Source organism: Pteronotus mesoamericanus, unplaced genomic scaffold (genome assembly GCF_021234165.1).
Source record: "Pteronotus mesoamericanus isolate MK-2021 breed Mesoamerican mustached bat unplaced genomic scaffold, CSHL_Meso_final contig_20, whole genome shotgun sequence".
NCBI lineage: Eukaryota > Metazoa > Chordata > Mammalia > Chiroptera > Mormoopidae > Pteronotus > Pteronotus mesoamericanus.
This window is the reverse complement of record NW_026555085.1, coordinates 96,120,652-96,146,975: the sequence shown is the minus strand read 5'-3', so window position 1 is coordinate 96,146,975 and position 26,324 is coordinate 96,120,652. Positions and strand designations below refer to the sequence as shown.

General features: G+C 41.2%; 1 protein-coding gene across 1 annotated transcript in view; it reads left to right on the top strand.

Annotated features, from left to right (window-relative positions):
* Positions 1 to 13,464: 13,464 nt before the first annotated feature.
* Positions 13,465 to 26,324, top strand: part of SYNE1 (spectrin repeat containing nuclear envelope protein 1) — a 414,665-nt gene continuing 401,805 nt past the window's right edge. Inside the window, exons 1-2 of the mRNA XM_054570132.1 lie at positions 13,465 to 13,639; positions 21,888 to 22,176. Coding sequence (XP_054426107.1) covers positions 22,110 to 22,176 — 67 coding nt within the window. The 5' untranslated portion in view covers positions 13,465 to 13,639; positions 21,888 to 22,109. The remainder of the gene's footprint in view (positions 13,640 to 21,887; positions 22,177 to 26,324) is intronic.

Below are 26,324 nucleotides of genomic sequence, written 5' to 3'. Positions count from 1 at the left end.
CACTAAGGATCCCTTCAGGGCAAAATAGGCTGGTATTTTGAACCTGTTCCCCATGAAGGGAAGGGTGCCCAGTGTGTTTTTAGCGATGAGGAGCAGCCCCGGCCTCTGCTACCCCACTGTCCCCTGTGAAATCAACACGCCCGTCTGCCACCCCCACACCCGCTCGCTCCCCAGAGGACAGCCACCACAGCTTTTTAAGGATGCTGCTGCTCCCCTGTTCATGTTATTTCTTAATGCCCCCGGGAAGGGTCCTCTTAGGTTACGTCAGGGCATGTAGGCACCTCAACCTGGTGGAATGTAAGCCACTACGGAATCCAAATTTTCATCAACCAACCAACTAAATTATTAGAGAAACGTGGATTGCAGCATTTAACTATATTAACTACTTCAAATGGTATTTAAGAATATTTTTAAAAACAATAAAATGTCATATTCAAAACATCACCAGAAAGTCACTTATATTGTTACCAGCCCCAAAACTATATTGAAGATGTTTTCCCTTTGTTCTTTTGATATGTTGCATTCAAATAGTAAATACTGTGCTCTCCTCATGCACAATTATCTTCCTACCAGTAAGCGACAACAGCAAAAATGCAGGCACTATCAGAAATACAATGTTCCTCTGTTGCCTAATAGGTCCGAGCCCCCAAATCTGAGCATGGAATAGCAGTTTTGAAATTTAAATATTACCTGGCAAGCCTATCCTAGTCTGTGATAGATCAAATGAGAAAAAGTTGGTAAGGTAGGTAAGTTTCCTAAGGCCGTAGTAACAAATTGCCATCGACTTGGTGGCTTAATACAACAGAACTAAGCGTTCTCTCAGTTCTAGGGGCCAGACATCCAAAATCAAGGTGTCGGCTGGGCTGGTGCCTTCTGAAATCGCTGAGGGAGAATCTACTTCATAACTTTCTACCAGCTGCTGACAGCTCCCTGCAATATTTGGTATTGCATGGTGTATAGATATAGTGCTCCAATCTCCATTTCTGTCTTCACTCACCTTCTCTGTGTTTCTGTGTCTTCTCCCCTCTTACAAGGACACTTGTCATTGTATTTAGGACCCATCTAGATAATTCAGGATGATCACATCTCCAGATCCTAAATTGGTACATCTGCAAAAAACCCTTTTTTTCCAAATAAGGTCACATTCACTAGTACAAACAACATTTTTTTGTCAGGGGTGAGGGAAAGAGGAATCGATATTCAGCCACTACACAAGGACAGCAGAGTTCTATACTAAGACGGGTAACTCGGTAAATTAAAATAAGTAGTAAAACTAGCAACATTCTCTTCTTAAAACATAACATGTGAGTTCCAATGCTATGATGGGGATGTAAGTTCAATGCAGCCCATTCTTTCTGCTAATTATAACTCAAAATTCTGGTAATATACTTCCCACCTAAGGAGCCATTACTTGAGAATTATAAAAAATACTAAGCAGAGATATAATAAACAGGGAAACAAATAGAAAACAAACAACAAAATGGCAGACTTAAAGCAACTATATTCATAATTATAGCAAATGGTAATGCCATAACTTAACACTGCCAATAGAAATATACCGTAAGCCATGTTTGTCATTTGAAAATTTTTGGCAGCTATATTACAACACAAAAAGGAGTCATTATATCCAAAATATTCTTGTTTCAACATGCACTCAATATAAAAATAATTAAAACATATCACATTCTTTTGGGCAGACTATCTTTAAAAACCAGGATGTATTTTATACCTAAAGCAAATATTAATTGAGACTAGACACATTGCAAATGCTCAATGGCTGCATGTAGCTGGGAGCTACTGTATTGGACAGCAAAATTCTAAACATGCCAATTAAAATTGAGATCCACAGAGTGAATAAAAAAATAAAATCTTGTTGGTTGATAGTTTCTTTAAAAGTTGAAAATATTCCTACAATGTAACAACAAAAAACCCTCCACTACTAGATATTTACCCAAGAGTAAAGGGAATATATATTCACACAAAGACTTCCAGTTATGTAAGAAAATGCCATTTGTCTAGAGATGTTTACTGAAGTATGTAAGGATGACATAACTGGACATCTAAGATTTGCCTTACAACACTTTATGAAAGGAAAAACATTAAAAATGTTAGATAGAGCAAATAGGCAAAATATTATATGTTGTTAAAACTAATTGATGAGTATATGGGAGTTCTATCCAATTTGATATTTGTTTTAATTTTCTATTATAAAATGTATGATGTGACAAATAGCATCTTGTTAATATAACAGAAAAGAAGCATCTGGTTCAAGGTAGCAAACAGTGCATACATTGGCTTCTCATCCATTCCGATACTCCACTGAAATAGAAGACAGAAGCCCACAAAAGGAAGAGCCACACAATGAAACAGGTAACAGGGAAGTATCTTTAGCGTAGGAAAGACTTCTGGAAGATTGATCAATAAAACTGACAAAGAAGGCCATACCAAGAACACCCTTTGTGATTTCTATAGATCAAACTAGGTGGCTCACAGGGATGCCTGCCTCAGAGTCAGAAAGGTAAGAGGAGTAGGAATGGGAAGTAGGCTGAAAAGGGAGGCACGTTGAAGGTCTACAGGTGTGTAGCACAAAGACACCAGGGGGCACTCCAACGCCTCTTTCCCTTCTCATGGTGCCAACGGAAGCCGCCTAACTAGGTAGTAACCGGGCCTATGTTGCCTGGGACTGAGGTAGGTGGGACAAGGGAGGAATTTCTAAAGGACTCTTCCTTAGAAACTTTAATAAAGTTTTGGGAGGAAGCTATGGTTTCTAGTGTCTGCTGCCTAAGAGCAAGGTTCTCCACAATCCAGTAAGACTCAAACAAAATCTCAGGATTCATCAGTTTTCACTTTCCGGACACCAAAATCTTTAAGGCAATCTATTTTTTAACACCTATCCACAAATTTATCTAAGCCTTCTTTTTAATAATATACTACTGGGTTCCCTCATTTCTGAGTTTATGTTAACCTATTCATATTTTAGTCAGTACTACTTTTGGGAAACTACTTTGGGAAACTTCCTATTTTAGTCTGTATTACTTTGCAAAACTACTGGCATTACATTTCCCTCCTTCAAAATAAATACTCTTTAAAATAATCTCTTCACATGTAACAATATTAAGCAATAATATTTGGACATAATGATTTTTCAGGAGAAACACTGAGATCTAACAAGAAATGACAACAGAAATGGGAGGGGAAAAGGTAAACCAAGTAAAACAGATGACCTAGCACACAGATAAAGCAATGAAAAAAAATTGCAAAGCCTGAAAATGTAGGGAGTAGGACAGAAAAGGACACAGTAGAAATGAGATGAAAGATGTTTCCTGGAATTGCCTTAAGGAAGATTAAGCTAATGGAGAATGTCAGAATATCTGCTGCAATAGCAACAAATTGGACAAGACAGGAAGTAGAAAAAGAAATAGGGGTAGAGAGGTGGTATCTAGAGAAATTAAATGAAGGACAAAGTGAAAGAGGCAAATTTTTTTTGGTTAAGGGCAATATCATTCTCCTTGTCACTCAAGTGTGATACTTGAGATTTGTCATTCATTCCCTCCTTTTGGCCTCTATATTCATCAATTACTCAGGCACTGTAGCTTTTACCTATGAAATGTCTTTTCTATCCATCTTCTTTTTCTTTCCACTGTGATTACCTTAGCTCAGACACCAATTTCTTTCCACCTAGAAACTTACAATGATATTCTTGCCTTGAATTTATACACCTCTCTTATGGAATTGAATTGTGTCTCCCCAAAATTCATACGTTGAAGTCATAAACAATGCAAGTATATTTGGATAAAACCTTTAAAGAGCTAATTAAGGTTAAATGAAGTCATAAGGGTGGGATGCTAATCCAATATGATTGGTGTCCTTGTAAGAAGAGCAGACACCAGGGATGAGTATACTGGTGAGGACACAATGAGAAGGTGGTTGTCTGCAGGCCAAGGAGAGAGGCCTCAGTAGAAACCAACCTTGATCTTAGACTTCCAGTCTCCAGGACTAATACATTTCTCTTGTTTGAACCACCTGGTCTGTGGTGGTTTGTCACGGTGGCTTGAGTGCTAATGTATCCTCACCGTGAAGGTGGATGAAGTTTTTTAAAATGCATCACCGACTGTTACCCTCCTCCTCTTCACAAATCATTAGTGACCTCCACAGAGATTTCTCACCCTGGTCTTTGATGCCATTCTTCCTGTATTTACCTTTCACCATTCCCATGTTTAAACAAAAGAAGACTCCTCACCACTTCAACACATGTCAAATAATTTCTACTTCCGTGCCTTTCACAGTCTGTTTCTCTATCTGGGAATGTGCTTTCTAAGTCCACCCTCAGCAAGAGTCAGGAGTTGCAGGTCCCTGGTCTGAAGACTCCCCAGAATTTTACTTGTTAGTTGCCCCATGAGAATGGCTCTCTTCCAATTCCGACCTGTTAGAACCCAGATGTTTTCATGGAGCCATTTGGAAACACTCTGCTGGTTTTAATGCTGTCATAACTTTTCTATCTCCCATGTACCTCATCCAGTCTGTCAATAAATCTTATAATTTCTCACCTCAACGTACATTCAGAAACTCATCACTTCTCACCAGCTACTTTGTCACCACCATGGTCCAGCTCACATGTGATCATCTCTCACCTGTGATACTGCAGTGGCCTCCAAACTGGTTTTCCTGCTTCTGCTTTTGATTAAGCCAGGCTTCTATCAACACAGTAGCTAAAGGTTTTTGAAAATACAGATGACATCATGTCGTTTTTGTGCTTGGGACTCTCCAGTGGGTTTTCATATCACCCAGAGTAAAAACAGTTATCATTGTTCAATGTAGTATATGTTTGTGTGCGTATAGTTTTTATATATATACACATATATGGTCTATCCAGAAAAAGGCCAACCATTGTTATTGTAACAAGAATGGTTTGCACAACATCAATGTAACCTGGCAGACAAGGAGCGTGGACTGGAATGCACATGTGTGAACAATGATTGCTTTACTGTACTAGTCAGTGGGGGCAGTAGACACCATTGAGTGAGCATGTGTACTGTGTGACTGTCGCATTCAAAATGACTGAGCAAGTAGAGCAATAATCTGCATCACCTTTTGCATTAAGCTTGAACATTCCTCTCCAGAAACTATTTGGATGCTTCAGAAGGCCGCAGCTATGGACAACTGGTGGTTGACCGCTTCATCACAACAATGCGTCCGCTCATGTATCATGTCTTGTGCAGAGTTTTTAGTGAAACATCAAATCACCCAGGCAACTCAGCCCCGCTACATCCCATATTTGGTGTCCTGTGACTTTTGGCTTTCCCCAAAACTAAAATCACCTTTGAAAGGGAAGAGATTTCAGACTTTCGATGAGATTCAGGAAAATATGATGAGGCAGCCGATGACGATTGGGGGAACAGTAAGGTCCCAAAGTGCCTACTTTGAAGGGGACTTAGGTGTAATTGCCCTATATACAATGTTCCTTGTGTCTTGTATCTTCTTCAATAAATGTCTCTATTTTTCCTAGTATGCAGCTGTATACTTTCAGGAAAGGCCCTGTATATGTGCTATTCTAAGTATTTTTAAGAGGTGTGTCTGCTTTTGGAATATAAGGTACTGCCCTAGGTATCTTAAGAGTTCTTAGCAAGATTAGTAAGAAAAATATTTCTGGTCTTCAGGAAACACTGGCTGGCTTTCTTCCAGTATTTATTGTCCCCTCCCCTCTTCTCACAGTACCCAAATTTTGGTTCAGATTTTGTTCAGAATACATTCCATTCCTCCTCCCAGTTCTGTTCTCTGCCTTTTCCACTCAGCCCTGGAAGGCTGACCAGTATAGTCATATCAACAGGGCTCTTGTATCCTCAGGCTGCTGGTTTGGTTTGGACAATGGGAAGCCCCAGTAGAAACAGGAGAAAGAAGAATATAAGATCATTCATTCCCCGAGCTCTCTCCCAATCACCTCTGAAGCTGTGTTCCCAATGGGTCACTGGTCCTTTCAATGTGCTCTTCTCCACAGGACTACTACGCGGAACTCGCATCAACCTTTCAACCAAGTCTTCTTTTGGGTTCTAGGAGCCTCTCCCTCCCCTTTCCCAACTTCTTGTCCTACACCTGAGGGTTCTACTGCACCCTATTCACACCTTTGCAATGTGGCCCTTTGAATAAAACAAAACCAAGCAAATACATCTCACCTCAAATTACCCTAATCTAGTGTGTGTGACCTCTATTTTTGGGGGGGACTCTGACAAATACAGATACCTACACTTTGCTTTCATTGACCATTTGCTGTGGGAAAATATTATGTCAAGTTTAGTACTTGGGATGGGTCCTGACTAGCAAAAGCCCATGAGAACATTTTATTCCTTTGGCCACAGTGATTGGTTGAATTAAAGGTATTGATACATAACTTAAGCTAGACCAATTTGGGTAAATTTTAGGGCTTATGCCTGAATGTTATAGGTGCAAGTTTTTTTCTTTCTCAATGAGCGAACCAAGAAATATGTAGCTCAATTTTTGCTAGTGACTACGCTACAGCTGTAAGAGGAATCAGCCTTAGAATGAAGCCAACATGTGGATAGCAGAACAGAGAGGAAAAGAAACCAAATTCTTGGTGGAAACTTTGGTTTAATCCTGAAACCTAGCCTTTCAGACTTTCATAAGCTAATAAATCTTCTTTATGGCTTTTGCCAATTTCAGCTGGCTTTTCTGCTGCTTGCATGATAATGAATCCGAACTAACACATGTTCACACAGAAATTTAATTATGATGATTTCTCACAAATTTTTCCGTTGGAATTGGGTATGAGTAGTGAAATTAACCAGGAGGAAGGAATGCACAAATAAGGATCTCTTTTCCTTTCTGAGAGGCTCCTTGAAGTATTTCCAAGTGGCCAATGAAACTGTGTGTACCAGTGAGCTCATTCAGCTATTCTGGAACACTCTTTGTAGGAATCCAATTAAGAAGTTCTTTAGTCCACATGATCTCTTCTTATTGCAAACTCATTTGCAACCTGATGTCATTACTGGCACTCTCATCTTGTAAACAAAAGCTCAGTTCAAAACAGTATTTAGGAGAGTCATTATACGCAAGCTGGCAGAGTGGTGGAAGTCTATGAAATTGATTTCTAAAGGATCCAGAAAAGGTGGTGATCCTTTGAGAAATAGAAAAATAAGGATACAGAAGGGCTGTGTGATATGAATATATGATGAAGAACAAAGAAAAGGCTCCAGTAGGTCTAGACTGTGGCAGGAACCCAAGGGGCATATGAAAAGAACACACAATCTCAGAAGTGATGTTATCAGCAGATTTCCAAGATACCTTCCTATCAGGGGCCATTTCAGGCGTAAATCTATACATACACACGAAGCCAACAGTGCATTGACAAAAATGCTCTGGAATAGTTACAAAATTTTGAACCAAGAAGAAGAGATGGAAGTAACGGCTGAAGAGAGAGAAAAATATCTTATTCTACACATCATGAAACATGGGATCGTCATGTGTTAATGGCCCACTGGGGATCCAGATGTCCTGGAGCTTTGGATAACAACAGTATCATTGATGATCTGCAGAATTTCATATGTTATAGTAAGATTGCTACATTATTCAACAAATATTTATTGGGTAGCTTTAACATGTCTATTTTAAATGTTGAGAATGTAAGAGTTAACAAACAGAAAAATTATCCACCCACATGGAGCTTAGATTCTAGAGGTAGACAGAAAATAAACTGGATAAGTAAGGAAAATGTATACAATGTTGGTGTTATCTGCCAAAGAAAAAAATTAAATGAAGAGGGTAGAAAGTTCAAGGTCAAATTGAGAGTATTTTAAAATTTTACATAGAGCATATAAGAAAGACTTCACTGAGAAGGTGATATTTGATAAAAGACCTGGCAAAAAGTTAAGAAGGAAGTCCTGTGAATAATTTTTAGAATTGAATTCCTTGACAGGAGGACTATTACGTGAAAAGACCCCGAAGCAGGAGCTTGCCTAGTAACCAGCAGAGTCGTCAGGGAATGCTTGCTGCTGCCCTACAGAGAGGAAGGGAAGAACTGTAGCTGAGACTAGAGAGCTAATGGGGAGGCAGAGCCAAATGCAGGACCAATCACAAAAGAAGTTCAGTCTGTAAGGAAGAAGGAACCCTGTCGGGGGTTTGGAACAGAAGCATGGCAATATCTGACTTAGGCTGTAATGCAATTTATCTGGCTCTTCTACCAAGAACAGTCTGAGGTCAAGAGGTGATGGTCCAGGCTGGCAGCAGTGGAGCTAATAAGTAAGAGATTTTAGATACATATTTTTTAACCTAGAGAAAAGTTTCAAGGTTATTATATAGAACTCCCATACACCTTTCAACCAGGTTTATTAATATTTACATTTTGCAGGTAGTGCTGATCATAGTAGTGAGAGCTTATGACAATTCTCTTTTGATTGCTTAACACGTTCAAGAGAAATTGGAGAAAGGAAGAGCAGTTGAAAATTTCAATGTGGGGAAAATTGTTGGAAGTTTGGTGACACAAGAAAAAGCATGAAATTTGTTTAGGAAAGTAGGAGAGTGTATTGACTAGAGAAACAGAATATTTGGAGGCATTTGATCTAGTGATAATGAGTGTAAAGACCAGTTAGCATGTCTGAGTTTCCTTCAGCCATGTTCAGCTACGTGAGTGTAGGCACACAGTAGGCGGAATTGAATTGAACAAATTAAGTCATTTAGCTAAGTGTGTTTGACAAACTGAAAGGAAATGTAGTTGGGGGGCAGTACAATGAGGTGATTATAATGATTAAACATGGATTTTTAACCAGTTTAAGAGGAATAACTATAAAAGAGATAATGGACGACAACAGCAACAAAAAGGGTTAACGTAGATAATGTGCTACATACACCTAAGGACACCCCTTCTAACTGGGCACCATTCATTTTTAAAATTTATGATTTGTATAGTTTTTTTGCAGAGGACACTTAAATGTTTTGTTTTATCAAAATAAATGGTTCATTATAAGTTTCTAAAAGATGAAGAGCAGCTCCATCCCTCACGCAAAGGCATCGTAAGGGCTGGCAGTGGCCTTGTCAATGGATATGATGCCCTATTTTGTTGAGCGGTTATTGAAATAGGAGCATGAGAGGTAATGGAATGTAAACCAAAGAGAAGGTGGTCAGAGAGGGGCGTGTTAACAACTGAGACTATCGTTACCACATGGTTCTTGTGACTGATGATGACAGGGTCAAAACCATGGTTATGGGAACGGATGGCTGAAATAGGGGATGAACAATGGCGGTCTAAGAACAACAGCTTCTGAAGGAACCATGGGGGAAAAGTGACAGGAAGAAGACACTGGGAAATTAATAATATCATCTTAAAGTTGATCAGTAATGCTAAGTGTTTTGTATTCTTTTTAAAAATAGCTTTAAATTCTTAACATGTAGAATTCTAAAACAATATTAATATGAGAGGTAAAGTAGATTAAAAGGACTCATCATTTACAACTGGAATTTCTGTGAGTTTTAATTAATACAGTAAATGTTGGCACTATTCTCTTCACCCCAAGTCTGTTTTTGTACTGAATACTTTTTGTTGGCAAAAACCTTAACTCACAACCCTTTCAAGACTCTCTCCTGCATCTCAGGGGCTGGATGTCCGGGGATTACATTTCCAAGGCTCCCTTTCCTGGGAGATTTGGGTGAATTTGCACTTGGCAAAGACACAGGAGATTTGAAAGGCAAAGGGGAGATCTACCAGGACTTCAGAGAGGGGCCCTGTGACACAGATGGCCCTTTGCTGCAGTATGTTGACCTCTGGGTGGCAGCAGCAAGTTGCCAAGTCCTGGATTATATCCACAGTGATAGTACTTGAAAGCTAAAGGCAACCACACTAATGATCACTTCTCTAATTACCAACAACTTTGGAACATGTAATCCTTATATCAAATCCTTAAGTGGTTTTGATTTTTCTTTAATGATTCTTGGCTGTCAGAATATTGCATGACAAGACTGGTTTCAGACCTTCAGAAATGGGAATCTTGTATTGGTTAGGTGACTGGGTTGGTTTCGCATACAGTGATAACTTCATTTCAAGTAAAAATACAATTCTAAGAAAACACATAGTGGCTAACGATTCCTTCAATTAACAGCTATGGCTGCCTAAAATGAAAGGTCTATTGAAGATAAGAACTTAAGACAACAAGTTGACTACTGCTGTGGAATAAAAAAGAATGAAAAAGACTGTGGGGTGTGTCAGCTACTTCGGATTACACTACAAAGGAGGTGATAAAGAAAGAAAGAAAGAAAGTGAGGAGCTCAAGAACTTGACAGTCTCGGATCAAGCCACATTCAAAGACCCTGAGGGCCTCCAGGATCCTGACGTTTGCAGCCACTTTGTTGATACAGCCAAAAGTCAGGCCTAAGGTCTGTGCCTGAAGGTTCCAAATTTATCATACGGAGATGATTTCAAAGCCTTGCTAGGCCTCTTATGGGGAAGCTAAGGACTTTATTGGCAAGAGTGGGGCCCGAGAATCAGGAAGGGGGCATTTTGGGAGATTTGGGTGAATCTTAGTATTCTGAACCCCAAATCCTCCTGAGACTTCCTGGTCAAGAGAAATAAGCAGCTCCTACCATCTGTCTTTCCTTCCATTTAGCAAATTATAATGACTCTGCCCAGCAGCAATTACATAGTGAGAGACTGCCTGCCAATCACGTAAAACTCAAACAGATCATTTCTAATTACTTGAAGACGTGCTGGACTGAAACAAAGTCCTGTTATCTTAAAAAGTTAGAGAGCCCTCCTGTTTAGAGTGTCCCTGCTCTGTGCATAAAAGCTTGCTTTGAAGAGACTAAATGAAGAAGGTGGAAGAGGAGACCCCCTTGTGGGCTTGCGCATGTGCTCCTGCCATGAAGATGCGCCGCTGGTAAGACCCTGGGGCTGATCTTTTTGACCAACCGAGGACGTGGGAAAATTTTGCCATAGTAGTAACACAATCACATAAAAGATAAATGATAGAAATAGACATAATTATTTGCTGATTTTGTATAGGTGCTATGACTCTTATTTTACAAATATAATAGGACACAATGATGCAGGCATTGGGATGAAGCTGAACTGAAATGACCACAAATTTTTGCTGTTCTTCTGCACTTTCTATGAATGCAGAGAGCTGCCATGGTATATGAGAAATGTCATGTCCTTAGCAAATTCTTTCTAATTTCTAAATTAAATGAATCCCCTTCTTTGAGAGGTCTCATGACAATATTTGCTTTTTCTTGCAGGTTGAAGTTTTATCGTTATTTGTGTGGTTCTTTGATGAATGTCTATCTTCCTGATCATACTGTAAGCTCTATGAAGGCAGGAAACAGGTCAGGTTATTGCTTACTACTGTAGCCCCAAGGCTTAGGATGGCATTTGGTATATGGTAGGTTTTTAAACAAGAGTTGTTGAATAAAGGAAGGCACAACACACTTCCCTGGGGTGTATGAAAAAGACAAGCCTTTTCTACAAGTCTGTAATGTGCTTGGCCTTTCTGCAGAGGATAAAATTTGCTGAGAGCAGAAGTCCAGGTCATCAGGCAGCTGATGGCCCTGGGCCCTGACCTGCCTGACCCTGGAAGGACAGCAGTTAGGTCTAGTTAAGGACTCTCAGTTAGTGGGAGCAATGCTTCAGGTTTATAATTCAAGTGCCTCACCTGTCAGGTAAGTCAATTTAAGGCAGCAATTGCTTAACGCATAAAGTATAGCTTCTTACCCTACCCTCTGAAGCCTTCAAGGTGATTAGTTATTGGAGGTAAGGATTAAGTAGGAGAACTAAGTCCAATCCTTTTCTCCTGAGTGCTAGGTCTAGAAGTTTGGATCCTAATCTGGAGGCTACCCAGGCCGAAGGTGCTATCTAGAATGACTAGGTTTTCTCCAGAAGGAGCTCAGGGTATCTGTAAAGAGAGTAGACTTAGGCAGAGGCAAAATATGCATTGAGACGGATCCCAAACACTGCCCCTCTCCCGGCTCAACTTCCAGGTCTAACAAGTTTTGCAATTAAAGATTGATTCTTTGGCCTCTGAAGGAAAGATAACATGTCAAGATTACTTTACTAGATTCATTTCAGGTGCAGTTATGATGCTTAACTATGGAGCGATGTTCTGAGCAATGTGCTAGGTGATTTTGTTATTGTGTGAACTACAAAGAGGGAACTTACGCAAACCTACTGGGTCTTGCTTACTAAAAAGCCTCGGCTGTACGGTAGAGCCTATTGCTTTCAGGCTACATGCATGTTACTATAGAAAACAACACAAGATTAAATCAAGGGCAAGAGAAAATGATGCAATCAAAAGAACGGGTAAACATGAGATGTATGAGGCTGTTGCCCCGTTGTTATGGCAAAAACTTATGACAAAAAGTTATGGCAAACTTTTATTTTAAGTAGAAAGAGTAGACTAAAATAATGATAAAAGTATTTCAGAAAGACTCTCAAAAAAGTATAGTAAATAATAAACCAGTAACAGTCATCAATTATTGTTATCAAGTCTTATATACTGCACATACTATAATATTTGTTATCAAGTGTTATATACTGTAGTTATAGGACTGGTGGGGCAGTAGGTTTGTTTATAGCAGCATCCCCACAAACACGTAACCTGTTGTTGCATTAAAACATTTTTATGGCTCCCATGTTACCAGGAAGTAGGAATTTTTCAGCTTCATTATAATCTTACCGGACCACAGTGTATATGCAGTCTGTTGCTGACCAAAACATCATCATGTAGCACATGACTATTATTATTTTAATGGCAACCAGAAGAAAGGATTTGAAGGAAATGCAAAGCTAAATAGTGATGTGTTGGCAGCGAGTGAGGGAAAGAGAAACTTTTGCTTTGTAAGCCAGTCCTTCCATTCAGCAAATTTGGAGAGTAGAAAACTGTTTTGTTCAGATGGAAGATTTGAGGGGGTAATTATTATGCTTAAGATGATTGCAACATAACTTCAATTATTTTAGTTGTCACAATCCTGTTGGACTTGGACTTCATCATCGGTCAAGAGAGCCTATGTTTGATTTTGCTTGGAAACCATAAAACCACAACAAAATAATTCTCCCAATGCTACTAGGCAACACCAGGATCTCTTCTACACCATGAGAAGGACTTGTGATAAAAGACTCAAAGAGACTGAAATGGTGCATCTGAAAAAAGTGCAGGCAATTCTTCAGCATCATCTTAATGAATAATGAGGAATAAATATGATTTAGATGTCAAGTGCCTTCTCAAGAGAACTAAGCTTTATGCACAGCAATAGCAAAACCCTATAAAGCCTGGCCAGTCTCCCTAAAATTATTTGCTATTGCTTTGACAGTCAAAAGGTCAGTTGTTATTATCTTTTTGAAAGTCGTTTTAGAAGGAGCCGGTGGAATGTTCTTATTGAACTGCATCACTTCCTTCCTGGGACCATCAGGGCACTTCCCCAGCCTTTCAAGATAGAGGTTCTGCTCCAAAAGGTCAATCGGGCCGTGCAAACCCCAGGCCAAAAGTTACGGGCCGGTGCAGCGCATCTTCTTGCTGGGGCTCTCGGCCATTTCCTTCCTGCTCGACCCCAGGGAGGTGAACCCCGTGGAAAAGCTCACCAAGAGAGTGGGTTACGGCACTAGCTCTGCAGCTGCGGAGAAGCGCCCGAGGCCGTCTATCTCCAGGAGGTAAGGCAGGCCTGCCAGGCAGCCTCCAGGCTCCCGCCCCCTGCTCATCCAGGGACCAGCGCAACCTGGAGCCTGGCGCGGGGCGTGCGGCTTGGGGCCGCGGAGGGGTGTGGCGACTCAGGGTAGTGCAGAGACCGGCCCGGGGACTGAACCCACCACCCGACCTTCTCCTCGGAAAGGAGCATTAGCGCGCGGAGTAGGGGGAGGAGGTGGAGGGGGAGGCCTAAAACCCCGGGGTGCAGCCGGGAGGAGGACCCGATTGGAGAGGGAGGGTAGAGTCGCGGAGCAGCTGGGCGCCGAGTGAGCGAGTGTGCGAGCGAGCCCGGGGGAGCGCGGCTGCGGATCCGGAGCCGGCCCGGCGTGCTGTACTCCGTCGCCGGGGCGGCCCGGCTCCCTGCAGCCCTGCAACCGCACCCGGGCTGCGGAGCCCGCGGCCGGCCGTTCGCTCGCGGCGCTGCCTGGAACCTGAAGCAGCCCGGGAGGGAGAAGGTAAAAGGCAAGGGGGCGGGGGTGGGGGAGAGAAGTAAAGGGAATGAGAATATGGGTTCAAGCAGAAGAAATTGCAGACAAAATTGTAAGCAAGTTTCTACTTGCATGCTCGGGTTGTGCGTGCTTGATGGGAAGCAGGGGGTGCTGGTGGTAGTGCTGTGTGTACGTGTGACACTCTTGGATGCGGAGAGGAGATAGGAGGTGGGAAGCGTGCTACTGGAATCTTGTACGTAGCTGTCCCTATTAATATCTCCCCTCTCTAACTTGTCATTTCCGCTTGTGGCACATCTCCTGGGCTCCAATGATGCAGAAGCAAAAGGCAGCCACCCTCTCATTGTGCTGGTCGGCACTGTTGCTACTATCAGATGGGAGATGCAGGGCGTGGAACACATTCTCGGAGCCTCCCTTCCTCCACCCCTGCCTATTTTAGGAAGGGCTGGGGGAGGGGGAACGGGTCGCACGGCCCTGGGCTGGAAGCCTGAGCGGAGGCCCGGGCTTCAGACTCCACTCAGCTGCCACCTAGCAAATGCTTCCAGGGAGAGCCTACGCTAGAGGGCAAGATAACTTTCATCTCCTCTCCAGACAGAGATTTGGTATTGCTGCCGGAGGAGTTCTGGGAAATGGTGCTCCCCAGGGCGGCAGGTGCAAGGCGAGGGGCAGGAAGAGAGTGCAAAGTAAAGAGCCGCCATCAGCTGCGAAGCAAAGACAGCCCTTTGGAGCCCGGACTCCGCGCGCTGCCCGCGAGAGAGGGTGGCTGCTGCAAGTTCAGGCCCTCTTCCTTAAGTAGAGTCGGGCCCAGCCCAGCGAAAAACATCAGCTGTGAAGTCGGCCTTAGCATCCTGGGATGTTCACTTCTTAGCTTCTCAGTTTGGGGTGGAAACATGGATGCAGCTGAAATTTTTCTGTGAAGGTTAAGAAAGTTCACAATAAATTATTATTATTATTTTTTTTCTTTTCCTGGTGCCTATGTTTGTCCTTCTCCCTAAAGGAAACATTTGTATTCAGGAGCCAGAGCTATCCAAGAGAAAGTGTAATAATTCTCAATTAGACAAAGGTTATTAATGTGACCCACATGTGTGTAAAATGCTGATTTAACCATGACTCATGAGGCTGGTTCTTTGAGAGGCTTGATGTTCCCCATGACGAAAAAGATTAATAGCGTGGATAAAAAGTTCCTGACATCACCAGAATAGTGTACTAGAACATAATCTATTTTTTTGTATGTCTTTGAATCTGCGCACTTTAAATGTGCACTTTGTGGCACATTTAGAATAAAACGTGCCAGATCAAGGCTAACTAAATATGTTTCATGCAGAAGATAAAGGCACATCTTGACTGACTCAGATGCTCTTGCTAGCCTTAGAAAGTATTTGCTCAGCTTTTATATTATAGTCTCATTATCTTTCTGGTTTTAAATTCATTAATTTATTTTTATTGTATTTTTTGCCATTACCATTCGGTCCCCTTACATCCCTCCACGCCTGCAGTCCCCACACTGTTGTCCATGCCCATGAGTCCTATTTCCTTTGGCTATTCCCTCCCGCCCCTCCCACCCCTCCCCCGCCTTAGCAGTCATCTTGCTCTGTGAATCTGTCTCTGTTTTGCTTGCTAGTTCAGTTTGTTCGTTAGATTCCCATATGAGTGAAATCATATGGTACTTGTCTTTCTTTGACTGGCTTATTTCACTTAGCATAATGTTCTCCAGGCCCATCCCTGCTGTTGCAAAGGGTAAAATTTTTCTTCTTTTTTATGGCTGATTATCTTTCTTAACTAATGATTTCCCACATCGCTTTATTTCTGTCACCAGTGTCCCCATATCAGGAGTCCTCACTTGATTCTTTCCTGCAAAAGAGCAGGGATTGGAGAAAGGTAGTTTGCCATTTAAACATTTTCAAGAATTGCTTGTGTGGCATGTATAGGGTGCTACCCTAGGGCCTGCTCTCTGATAATTATGCAGCAGCTTCTTGGAAATGAGGAGCGGTGTAATTGAAACAGGATGTAGGAAGCCCGTGGCGGGGCAAGGTTAGTAGCATTTTCTTGGGCGGCTCCAGCTCTAGCAGCTACAGCCACATCCTGTGGCCTGAAGGTGACAGGCACAGGACCTCGGATTCCCCTGTGAGGAAACCTGAATTTCTCTTCCTCTACCGCGTGCTAATGCGTCCTTCTTTGCAGACTAGTCCAAAGAGAGCTAATATTTGGCAAGGGGTGTGACAGAAAGGCAGCTGATGTCTTTGGGCACGAGTAATACTCCAAGCCTACAATAAATAAGTTGAATTATGACACTTAATATCTTTTATGCCAGCAGCTCTGTACTTTGCCTTTTGATTACTTGTTCGTATGTTTGCTCTTTCAAGGTGAGGAGCAATTCTTATTTGTTACCCTGAATATTTTATACTAGTGAATAAGTACCAGTATGATTCATTGATTCCCCCTACACATACATTAGTAATATAATAACTCCAGGGTGTCCCTCTTCTTCCCTTTTGCCATCTGCTGTCTTTATACCATTTAGCCATCTTAGTTTTTTTTAATAATTAGTACCATCACGAAAGGGTGACTAGAGAGAAACAATAATTAAATTTAAAATTAGACACTTAGGAGACTTTCCAGCAAAGAACTTAGATAGACGTGGGTTGAAATATATTCATTACCTTTTTTATTTTTAATAGTAGATTTTAATAGCAGTGCTATTCTTGAACATATTTAGCCAGTTGATGAAGAAATATCCATACTTCATATATACTCTAGCAAAGTGCTGTCAGTCAGTTTATGTTTTATGGTGTTAGTTCATCTTTTTCAATTTGAAATGAGCTATGTCTTCTCTGATTGTTACAGGGTTTGGGATTTTCTGCTGTAGTTTCCTCATGCCCAGACATTTAGTTGCATTGCTTTCAGATGTATTCTTGTGACCTAGTAGTGTTTCTCCTAGTGTTTTTCTAGTGTATTCCATTTTAGGAGCACAAATAAGAAATCGCCTGAGTAGCCAGTTGTCCACTCTGCTTAGCCTGCAAAGGTCACTTTGGGATGACTCACTACTGTGCTCTTCACAGGTGCTGGTGTTAAGAAAAGTGTTTAGATAGGAGAATCCCAAATAACAGGTAGTTTAAAATCCCTCTGCATCCCTCACAGTAAATACAGCAGATGGTTATTGATTGGGCATTCAGCTTGTTTCCACAGAACCCTGTGTTTCTCCATTATACCACTCTCTCTGCTTTGCTGCAATGTTGATTTATCATCTCCTCCTCTGGTACATAAGCTCTAAGAGGGGCATATCTGTCTTGTTCACTGCTATTTACTTAGTACCATTGTCAAATAGCTTCTCAATGCATTTTTGCTGTATGAAATAATAAATACAAGAATCTTACCTCTCTGCTAGGTACAGGGGATGTACTTAGCTACACTGTAATCTCAGTTTCTTTTTCTGGAAAGATTTGGAAGTGGCACGGAGACTCCTGATTGGTATACAACCCAGCAATGTCTACCTAATTCTCCCTTTCCATCCCAATACTGGTTGCTCCCCTCTCCTTCCCCTAACCCTCACAGTGTCCTGCACCTATTAAAACCCTTTTGATTACCCTGGGGATAGGGAGCATTTGGTGGTGCTGAACCTCTCTCTGATGTTCTGGGTCTACAGGGCCCGCCTACAACCACTGCAATCCGTCAGTTCAAGGAGCGAACTTTCAAAACCACTAACTTGTACCAGTAGTTGTTTTAGCCGTCACGTGTGCTGCCATTAGTTTTGGAACTGAAAAGCACACTTGAGAGCATCTCTTCACTCTATGCTACTCTCACAAGTTGCCAGAGAGAAATCGGTGCCAGGGGAAGGAAAATGGGGACCGGTTATTGGCTGATACTCTACTGCATGCCAAACAATCTGCTAGGAACATTATACATGGATTGCTTTTACCTTAATTTATGCAGGATAAAATTAAACTTATTAGCATGAAATTACTTCCTCTTCTTCATGTAATACAGATGAAGAAACAAGCACTCAGAAAAGTTCACTTTTATTAAGGTCACATGGGGCAATAAGAGACAGAATTTGGACTCAGCTTGTCTTTTTAGTCCTCAGTGAGTGTATTGCCTGAAACCACTCTCCCCATGACTGACGGCTGTTGAGGACCTCTGCCCATAGACCCAGCTCCAAATCACTCAGCTGGCTGGAACAAAGTTAAACCTATAACTCCTGTCTTCCAATTTCCAGGCTTCTTTTATTACCTTTGTTTTATTAATTCTGTTTTTTTATAATCAAATCTTATGTCTTCTTAATTTCAAGTATCAGTATAAAGCAAGAGTATCATAATTTTGCAAAAGAGGAAATATGTGCATACATGCAAAGTATTTTATCTTGCGTCTAAAATAGGAAGGATATTGCATCAACTTCTTTCGCAGTGGGGAAGAGGGGTTTTTTGGGGGGTTGTCTTACAGAGGTAAAGTATTATGAACTTGATTTAATAAAACAAAAATGTGCACTAAGGACTAGGATGTGCTCGAGGATATACTTGGTATCGATGGGTGCGATGTCAAAGCACTAAGATTTATGGTCTCTATCGCTGCAAAATGTTCACGGTCTCATTTGAGTGAGATGAGGCTAACAATGGTCTTAGAGCGAGACAACACTAATCATGATGACAACTATAAGACAAATCATGTGGGTAATAGTATAGATTGGTAGTGTTGGAGGAATTGAGAGAAAATAATGCTGAATGGGTGGCGGTTTGCATAGGAAGGTTTCGAGCAGGGTGGAAGTCCTGGGCTGGGTGTATAGTGATCATTCGCATTTCTTCAGAGGGCAGCGTCATATGGAGGCGTGATAGGACGCTGCAACGAAGAACTGTTAAGCAAGGACATGAAGGTTTGAAGCGAAAAGTGTTGGGAGGTAAAATCTGCAAGTCCTCCTACTAATGAGCTCAGCTGATGGCACCATAGCCCACAAATCTCAAGTCACAGTCCTGAGAGTCATTTGAGATACTGTCCACCCCGCCTCCGACTCCCTGTCTCCCATCCCTGACCCATCGCCAAGTCCTGCACATTTTGCCTCCTAAACTTCAGGAGGGATTTTACCCTGTACTTACTGTACTATTTTAGTCTCTCGTCATCTCCCACTTGGACTCCTGAGATACTCTTCTAACTGATTCTCCTGTATTTTCCAGCCTTGTCTTCTTCCAATATCCCCTTAAAAACTAAAGCTGAAATAATCTAAATGATACCTGGTCACTTCCAGCTTGAAATCCATCAGTCACTTCCTGTTGCCTCCTTGAGAGTCAGGATCTGAGCACAGCGCACAGGGCTTCGGCTCCTTCGCCAGACTCGGCACAGGGATGCACCCGGCGGCGGACTCCTTCACTATCTAACGCTCACTGGCTCCACACAGAATCATGGTGTTTCTTGTACTCATGCTTTTCCTTGAGCTACTTATTCTGCCTGGAATGCATGTTTCATATTTTTCACCTTTCAGTAACTAACTTTATTTTTTACCAACACTCAGTTCAGGGGTTAGCTCCTTCCCAGGACACTCTTCGGAACCTCCAGATTGGTTTAGTGCCCATTTCTTTTATCCCTCATCTCCATATTTGCACATACCCATGTTATTGATCTATTATCTTTTCTGTTATATCTCTCAGTATGTTCTAAGCGCCTCAAAGAAGTAGATAATATGTCCTATGCATCTTAAAACCCCCAGCGCTGAGCTCTGACACTCAAAATGCGTTATTTATACTGTAGAAGTGAGACTGGGTGCGTAAACTGAGGTTGGACACAGCAGAGACATTCTGAGTTCAATGTGGTTTCAAAAGAGGGAGGGAGGGAGGGAAGAATAGAGACACATTTCAGGGGTACTCTGTTGTGTAACATGAATGTGAACTGGAAGAGGGTAGAAACATGGTGATCTGTAGTGCAATGACTTAAAAAAATAACTCTTAATTCCATAGTTCTTGATCGATGGCGGTGGCCAGCCATGTCTTAGTCCTCTGTAAAGTCCCGGGCTGAGCATAGCTCGGTGTGGGATATCTGAATTAAAATGAATTTCTCCATTCCTACTTAGTATATATGAAAATAGATAGAGAGGTAGATTTCAGGAAGTTACAGGGTTGCATTTGGAGAGCCTGACTTTATGAGTGCGCTACTTTTAAGATTTCTCCGACACTTCTCACTTGTCTATTAGTTTTCAAATGAAGGCAGCTTTTGCATGTGGGCAGGTGGAATCGTTTTCCCCAGGAGCTGAAGGCTGCTAATGGGCACCAATTGCAGCAGGGCTGTAGGCCTTGATGCGTGACAGGCCAGCCAGGAGTGAGTGTTTCCTGAGACTCTCTCAGAGAGCTACCCATGGAGAAGTGCCCCTCCCGCCTAGGAGCTGCCCAGTGCTGGTTCTAAATGCGTCTGGTGGTTATCCTTTCACATAGCCAAGAGAAGTCTGCCTCTGCCTTTTACCAGTTCATGCAATTCCCTGCCCCACCCTGTCCCCTAACTTGCTAACATGACACGTTTCTTGCTCCAATACATACCTTTTCGATGCTTTTTCATATAGGGCAGTAGCAGTGTACAATGTTTTGCACCCTTTTCAAAATGGTAATCTTTGGTAAAAAAGATATTACTATTGTCTTTGGACGTGAGCATTCTAACCAGAAACCATGATATACTAGTCTTAATAATGACATCTTAAAGTCCGTTGAGATTACACTCTACTGCTTAACCAGTTTTTCATAAATAATACTGTTTGTATACAATCAGGTCTTAATATAATTTTGGGTAGCACGCATAGACTCCTCTTACTTTCTTGTTTCCTTTTGGCAGGTGGGCCATCCTGTTCACGTGTGTTGTGTTTTCTTTCCAGTTTTGCTTTTATCATGCTTTTATCGCTTTTGCATAGCCCCCCACCCCCTTAGTCTGGCGCCATGGTTAAGTTTCTTTTCTGGGTGTATTTTGCACTCTCCTCTGCTTTCTGTTATTAATTAGTTGATTTGGGGTAAGGCTTTCTCTTTGGCTAACCCTAGGGTTAGAAGATTCTTGTTCCAAGTACATGTCTCAATGCCAAGATTTCAGCAAATGCTCTCCTACCTCTTTTTCCCCTCCCCCAGTGAAGAATTATGAATTGAACTTGACTAAAGCAGAGAATTCAGGAAGAAGAAGGAAAATGTATTGTCTGCTTAACCCACCCCTCATCCAGCCTTACAACTTCCTTTAGAATCTTTCTGTATGGAGAGAAATCACACTAAGTCAAACCTATTTTTGACTTCTACATTCAGAATATTTGAAATTCAAAATTTTAAAATGAAACAATTCTACATTTCTATGTTTTAAGTTGTCAAATTGTTAGTAGGAGCTAAGATTTGTTTTCATTCCTGGAAAAGGTACAAACAAAATGGCAAAATGTGTTGTGCAAAGCGGGCCGACACAGCACAGGCAAGAGGACCTTGTGAGCCCTGAGAAAGAGAACTCAGTGTTTTAAAAAATTTCAATTTCATAGATCCATGGAGAAAGTCCATAGTTTAAAAAGAAAACATGGAATAAAAATGCATATTTCTCCTTTTAGTTCCCGATTTTATTGTCCATGTCTTGTATGTGTATTTGTTTTTATCAACTATCATAAAAATTCCTAGTGTTCACGTAGTGCATGATACTTAATAAGTATTAACCACGTTAGTCATTTCACTTGGTAATGAATTATCTGTTTAAATTGAATAGAAATAGTTCTTATTTTAGCACTAGGGTGACCTATGTGGATTTTTTTTTTTTTGTACATTTTTAATTTGTTTTTCAGGTTTCCCAAGTTTATGTAAGAAGATAGTCTTAAAACAAGAGAAGAAAGAGAAGTGGTTTAATCTTTGGAGGTGCTGTCCCCTCGCTGACTGCTGCAAGTGCCTGGGATTGCGTTAGGATTCCAAAGATTGAATGAAGTTCAAGTACGTGTTCTAGAGTCGCGGGTCCTGCTCTGCCTTGAGTGAAGAGTCTCTGCTGTTGGTTTCATGCTACAGCGGAGGCCATGGCTGCCTCCAGGAAGGCCTCTCGGCCTCCTCGGGACATTGCCAATGTGATGCAAAGGCTGCAAGGTAAGGGACGGAATCGTCCATTGATTTTTGCTGTTGTGTTTAATACACTTTATGTACCAGCGTATCTCAGAACGTTTTCAATTTCCTTGTATTTTTAGTCAATGTTATGAAACTATAACAAGAAATAACAAAATGTTGTTTATCCCAGTGTTTTCAAACAAGTCAATGCTATAGTAAGATTCTGTCTTCTTTATGTAGAAAAAAAACAAAGTTCTTATTTTGGTGTTTCGTCTGCATTAGTGTGACCTCCATGGTTGTTTGGTGTCTGGCGGGAATTCAGAGTTATTGCAAACTATTCTTCAATAACAAGTGACGGTGTCCTGATAAGGTTAATTGTCAACAAATACTATGCTGTTGTCAAATAAGTAAACCAGGACCTCACTTACCCCACCAAGAAAGTCCCTAGAAATATAAAAAAGCCTTTAAGCAAAAGGAGGCCGAGAGGCCCAAGGAGTGAAATGACGTGACGGGATCAGTGGTTACTGGCAGCCTATGGCCCTGAGCCATTCCTTTCCAGTGCTCTTTCTCTAAAAACAAACTCTTTCTTTGGAAGAGAATTAAAAGTGAAGTGTTATGGCAGCTCATAAATAATTCCTAACTGTGAATTTTCTTTAACTATGTACATCCCTCGAATTATAAAATTAATCATCATCTTTAGATATAATATATATTTACATAAAATAAAAATATTGTTTCTCTCTCACAACTCCCGTGCTATCTGTCCTACGCTTCAAATGTATATTTTTAAGTTATAAAAATACCGAAATGGGCAGGGATTTGCTCTCGTCTTTGTCAAGAAAGCTTAAAAATCCTGTTGCAGTTTGGCCTTCAGGCTTTCTCGAATCTCCGGCCAGTGACCCGCGTGGTCCCCGCGCCACAGCCTCCATGCTCATCTGTCACAGGCCCGCTTCTCTCACTAGCGACGGACTCGATGTGCATAGCATTCATTTGCAGTTAAGCACGTTTCACTTTCAAATACAGACCAAACGCTGACACCTAGATACGGCCCAGCACATGCTCCGCGCTTCAGGGGATGAGGGGGAGTGGGAGCTTCCCCGCCCGCCCAGAATCCCCAGTCAGAAGCTCCTGCAGTCGGGTGGCTGGGCCGGTTTTGCGATGCTTCAGTGCGAGGGGTGCCCATTTCACGTTCCTTGTCCTAAGATCCCACGCGAAATGCCAGAAGGGGCCTGGCTAGATGAAAGGACAGATCTCTGTTGAATATGTAGGCATAGACCTCCCCCGAAAGCTGGAAAACCGCTTCTGACTGGGTGTGCCCAGAACCAAGGACCTCCAATTTAAGTTGTACATCTTTTCTTGGGGAGACGGCACACTGGTCGTGGGCTCCATTCCTCTGTGTCTCTCTTGGCTATTGGACTGGGTACGAGTTCCTGAGTCATTTTGTGCCGTTCGTGCCTTAGTGACCTCATCTTTGAACAAATGGAAAGACAGCCTACAGATTCCTTACGGACTGTGGGGAAGATAATTAGGTAATAAAGCAGATTTCCCTCAGTCTATTAAATGGGAAAATGCTCTGGGTGAGATTTGCAATAAAGGGAAATTATAAAGAGTAAATTTGGGAAATTATAAAGAGTAAATTTGAAAAATTTGGAAAAAAAACTTAATTCAGAATCAGATTATAATTTTACAGACACTTTATCCTTATTTTGGTTTGAATGACAATTCTTTTAATGTATGGTCAGGGGTGAGAGAAGAACACTAATGCTTAGTGTTTTATTTTATGTTTTTTGTGATGTATCAATAAGTGGCTTTTTAAAAAAGATTTTATTTATTTATTTTTAGAGAGGGGGATGGAAGGGAGAAAGAGAGGGAAAGAAACATCAATGTACGAGAGAAACATTGATTGGTTGCCTCCGGGGACCTGGCCCACAACCCAGGCATGTATCCTGACCAGGAATCGAACTGGCAACCTTTTGGTTCTCGGGAGGATGCCCAATCCACTGAACTACACCAGGGTAATAAGTGTCTCTTCTTGAGCCGTGTATGGAGCAGGGGAAAGCATTGGAGCTCCCTGCCTCCATCCTATGCCTGTGACAGTGTATGTCCTGGTTAACGTCTATGCGTTTAGGGACCCCACTTGCAAAATGTGGACTGTTGTCCTGACCAGCCCTCTTGGGACTGTTGTCAAGCTCAGTGAGATAGTAGATGAACGTGCTTTGAAAACTATAAATACTGGGTATGATCAGATGCTTCAATATCCATGGAAGAAAATTGGATGAGAAGTCACAGATTTGGGGAGGAATGATACTGGTCTTATATATTATATGCTGTATAAAACTAGTAATTTTATTACATAGTGAGGTGGCTACACTTATTGTATTTTTTTTCCCTTTCTAGTCAAAGAAAACATTGTAACATGTCACAAGGGCACCTGACACATTTAGAACAATAAACCTTACAATTTAGAAAGAGATAAAATTCCTGGGGACTAGAGAGTTATCATTAGCTTTAAGCATCAATTACTTCATCATATATATGTATGTGTATGTATACATACATCCAGTATATGCTTGTATAGTGGCTATAAAATGTAAGGTCTGTACTGGCCCATCTAGCCTGGCCTGCATCAGTGGAAACAAAACAGACCGGCTGGAAGAGAAGGGGCTCTGGCAGATGTGTCTGTTAGCATATTGATCTGCTGGGGTAATTCTGCTGGTTCAGCTGGCGAGGGGCGTGTCTCCTTCTGTGCTCCATTCTCATTGCGCAGCTTTTGGAGGCTCCCGGACACAGGAGACCTGGCTTCGGTCAAGGGTGTTTAGTAACGCTGCTTCCCTGCTGGAACTTCCAAACCAGTGGCTGTGTCCCTTATAAATGGAGGACTGGAATTATTGCCCAGATAATTAAGACTCATGAAGGAAATTATCTGAGCAAAAATAATTTTCTATTAAATAGAACCAGAGTCGCTGGTTTCAAAGTTCAAACTGGTGTGAACATTCTTCTAGAATCCTTTTTTCTTTGCCTGGATAATCTGAGTAACAAATGCTTCGGTCTCCTCTCTTGGGTTTTATTGTCACATCAGATCCATGCATAGCTAATAAAAAATCGTGTAGCTTTTTTTCTTTTTATCCTTATAGATGGACAACCGTTTGGTGATTACCAGAGGGAAGGAGAATGGGGGAAGGGAGGAGAGGGGGAAGGTGGGGGATAAATGGTGACGGTAGGAAACTTAACTTGGGTTGTGAACACAAAATTCAATATACAGATGATGCATTGTAGAATGGTATACCTGAAACCTATGTAATTTTATTAACCAAAGAATTCAATTTTAAAACATAAAAGTAAAAATACTTAAAAATTAAGAAAAAAGTTTTAAAAGCATGTAGCGTTGAATAATGGCAACTTGGCTTTACTATCTTGCTTATTTAGTTCACAACCATAATTGTTGGCTGTTTTGCTGCTTTTAATTTTTATTTCCAGTGCTAGAAAATTAAAACGCACACACAGATTGCTACATAATTTAGCTGCTCTTGGAGCCATTCAGTATTTCCCCTTTGCCAATATTTGTGCTTGTCTGAGCTTAATGTTTGAGGCTGGGATCCTGAATTATGGATGAGCAGACAGACTGCAGTGCAGCGTTTCGTTTGATCTTAAGAATGATGAATGTTTCTGTAACTTTTATCAAGTTTAAACATAACCTTAAAAGCAAATACAGGACAATAGCATAATACACGGGTATTAAAATTTTAAATGAACATAATTAATATATATATATTTTCTGCTCTTAAAGGCCAAGGGGATTCATTTAATAAGTGGCTTATGGAGACACTTTAGTTTATAGTCACATCTAAAAAAAATGTCTAAACTCTTCAGATTGTAAGTTTCTTGAAGGCCGCGACAAGAGTTTACGGCTCTTTGTAGTTTTTCATAGTGCTTCTAACACAATGTTTGCTTAAGAAGAATTTGCTGACAGACTTTTATTGTATATATTATTTTTATTTTAAGATCCTTTACTGAACTTTAAGGATTTTTAACTTAACTTATCAGTGTTAGTTCTCGTAAGATAGGGTGCATCAATGCAGTCTTATGGAACAAGTGTAAATTCCAGAGAAGATTCAAACGGGTAGACGCCAGGGTCATACAGATGGCAATTTCATTAAAAAATAGGAAAATTGACTACAAGGTCAAACTCG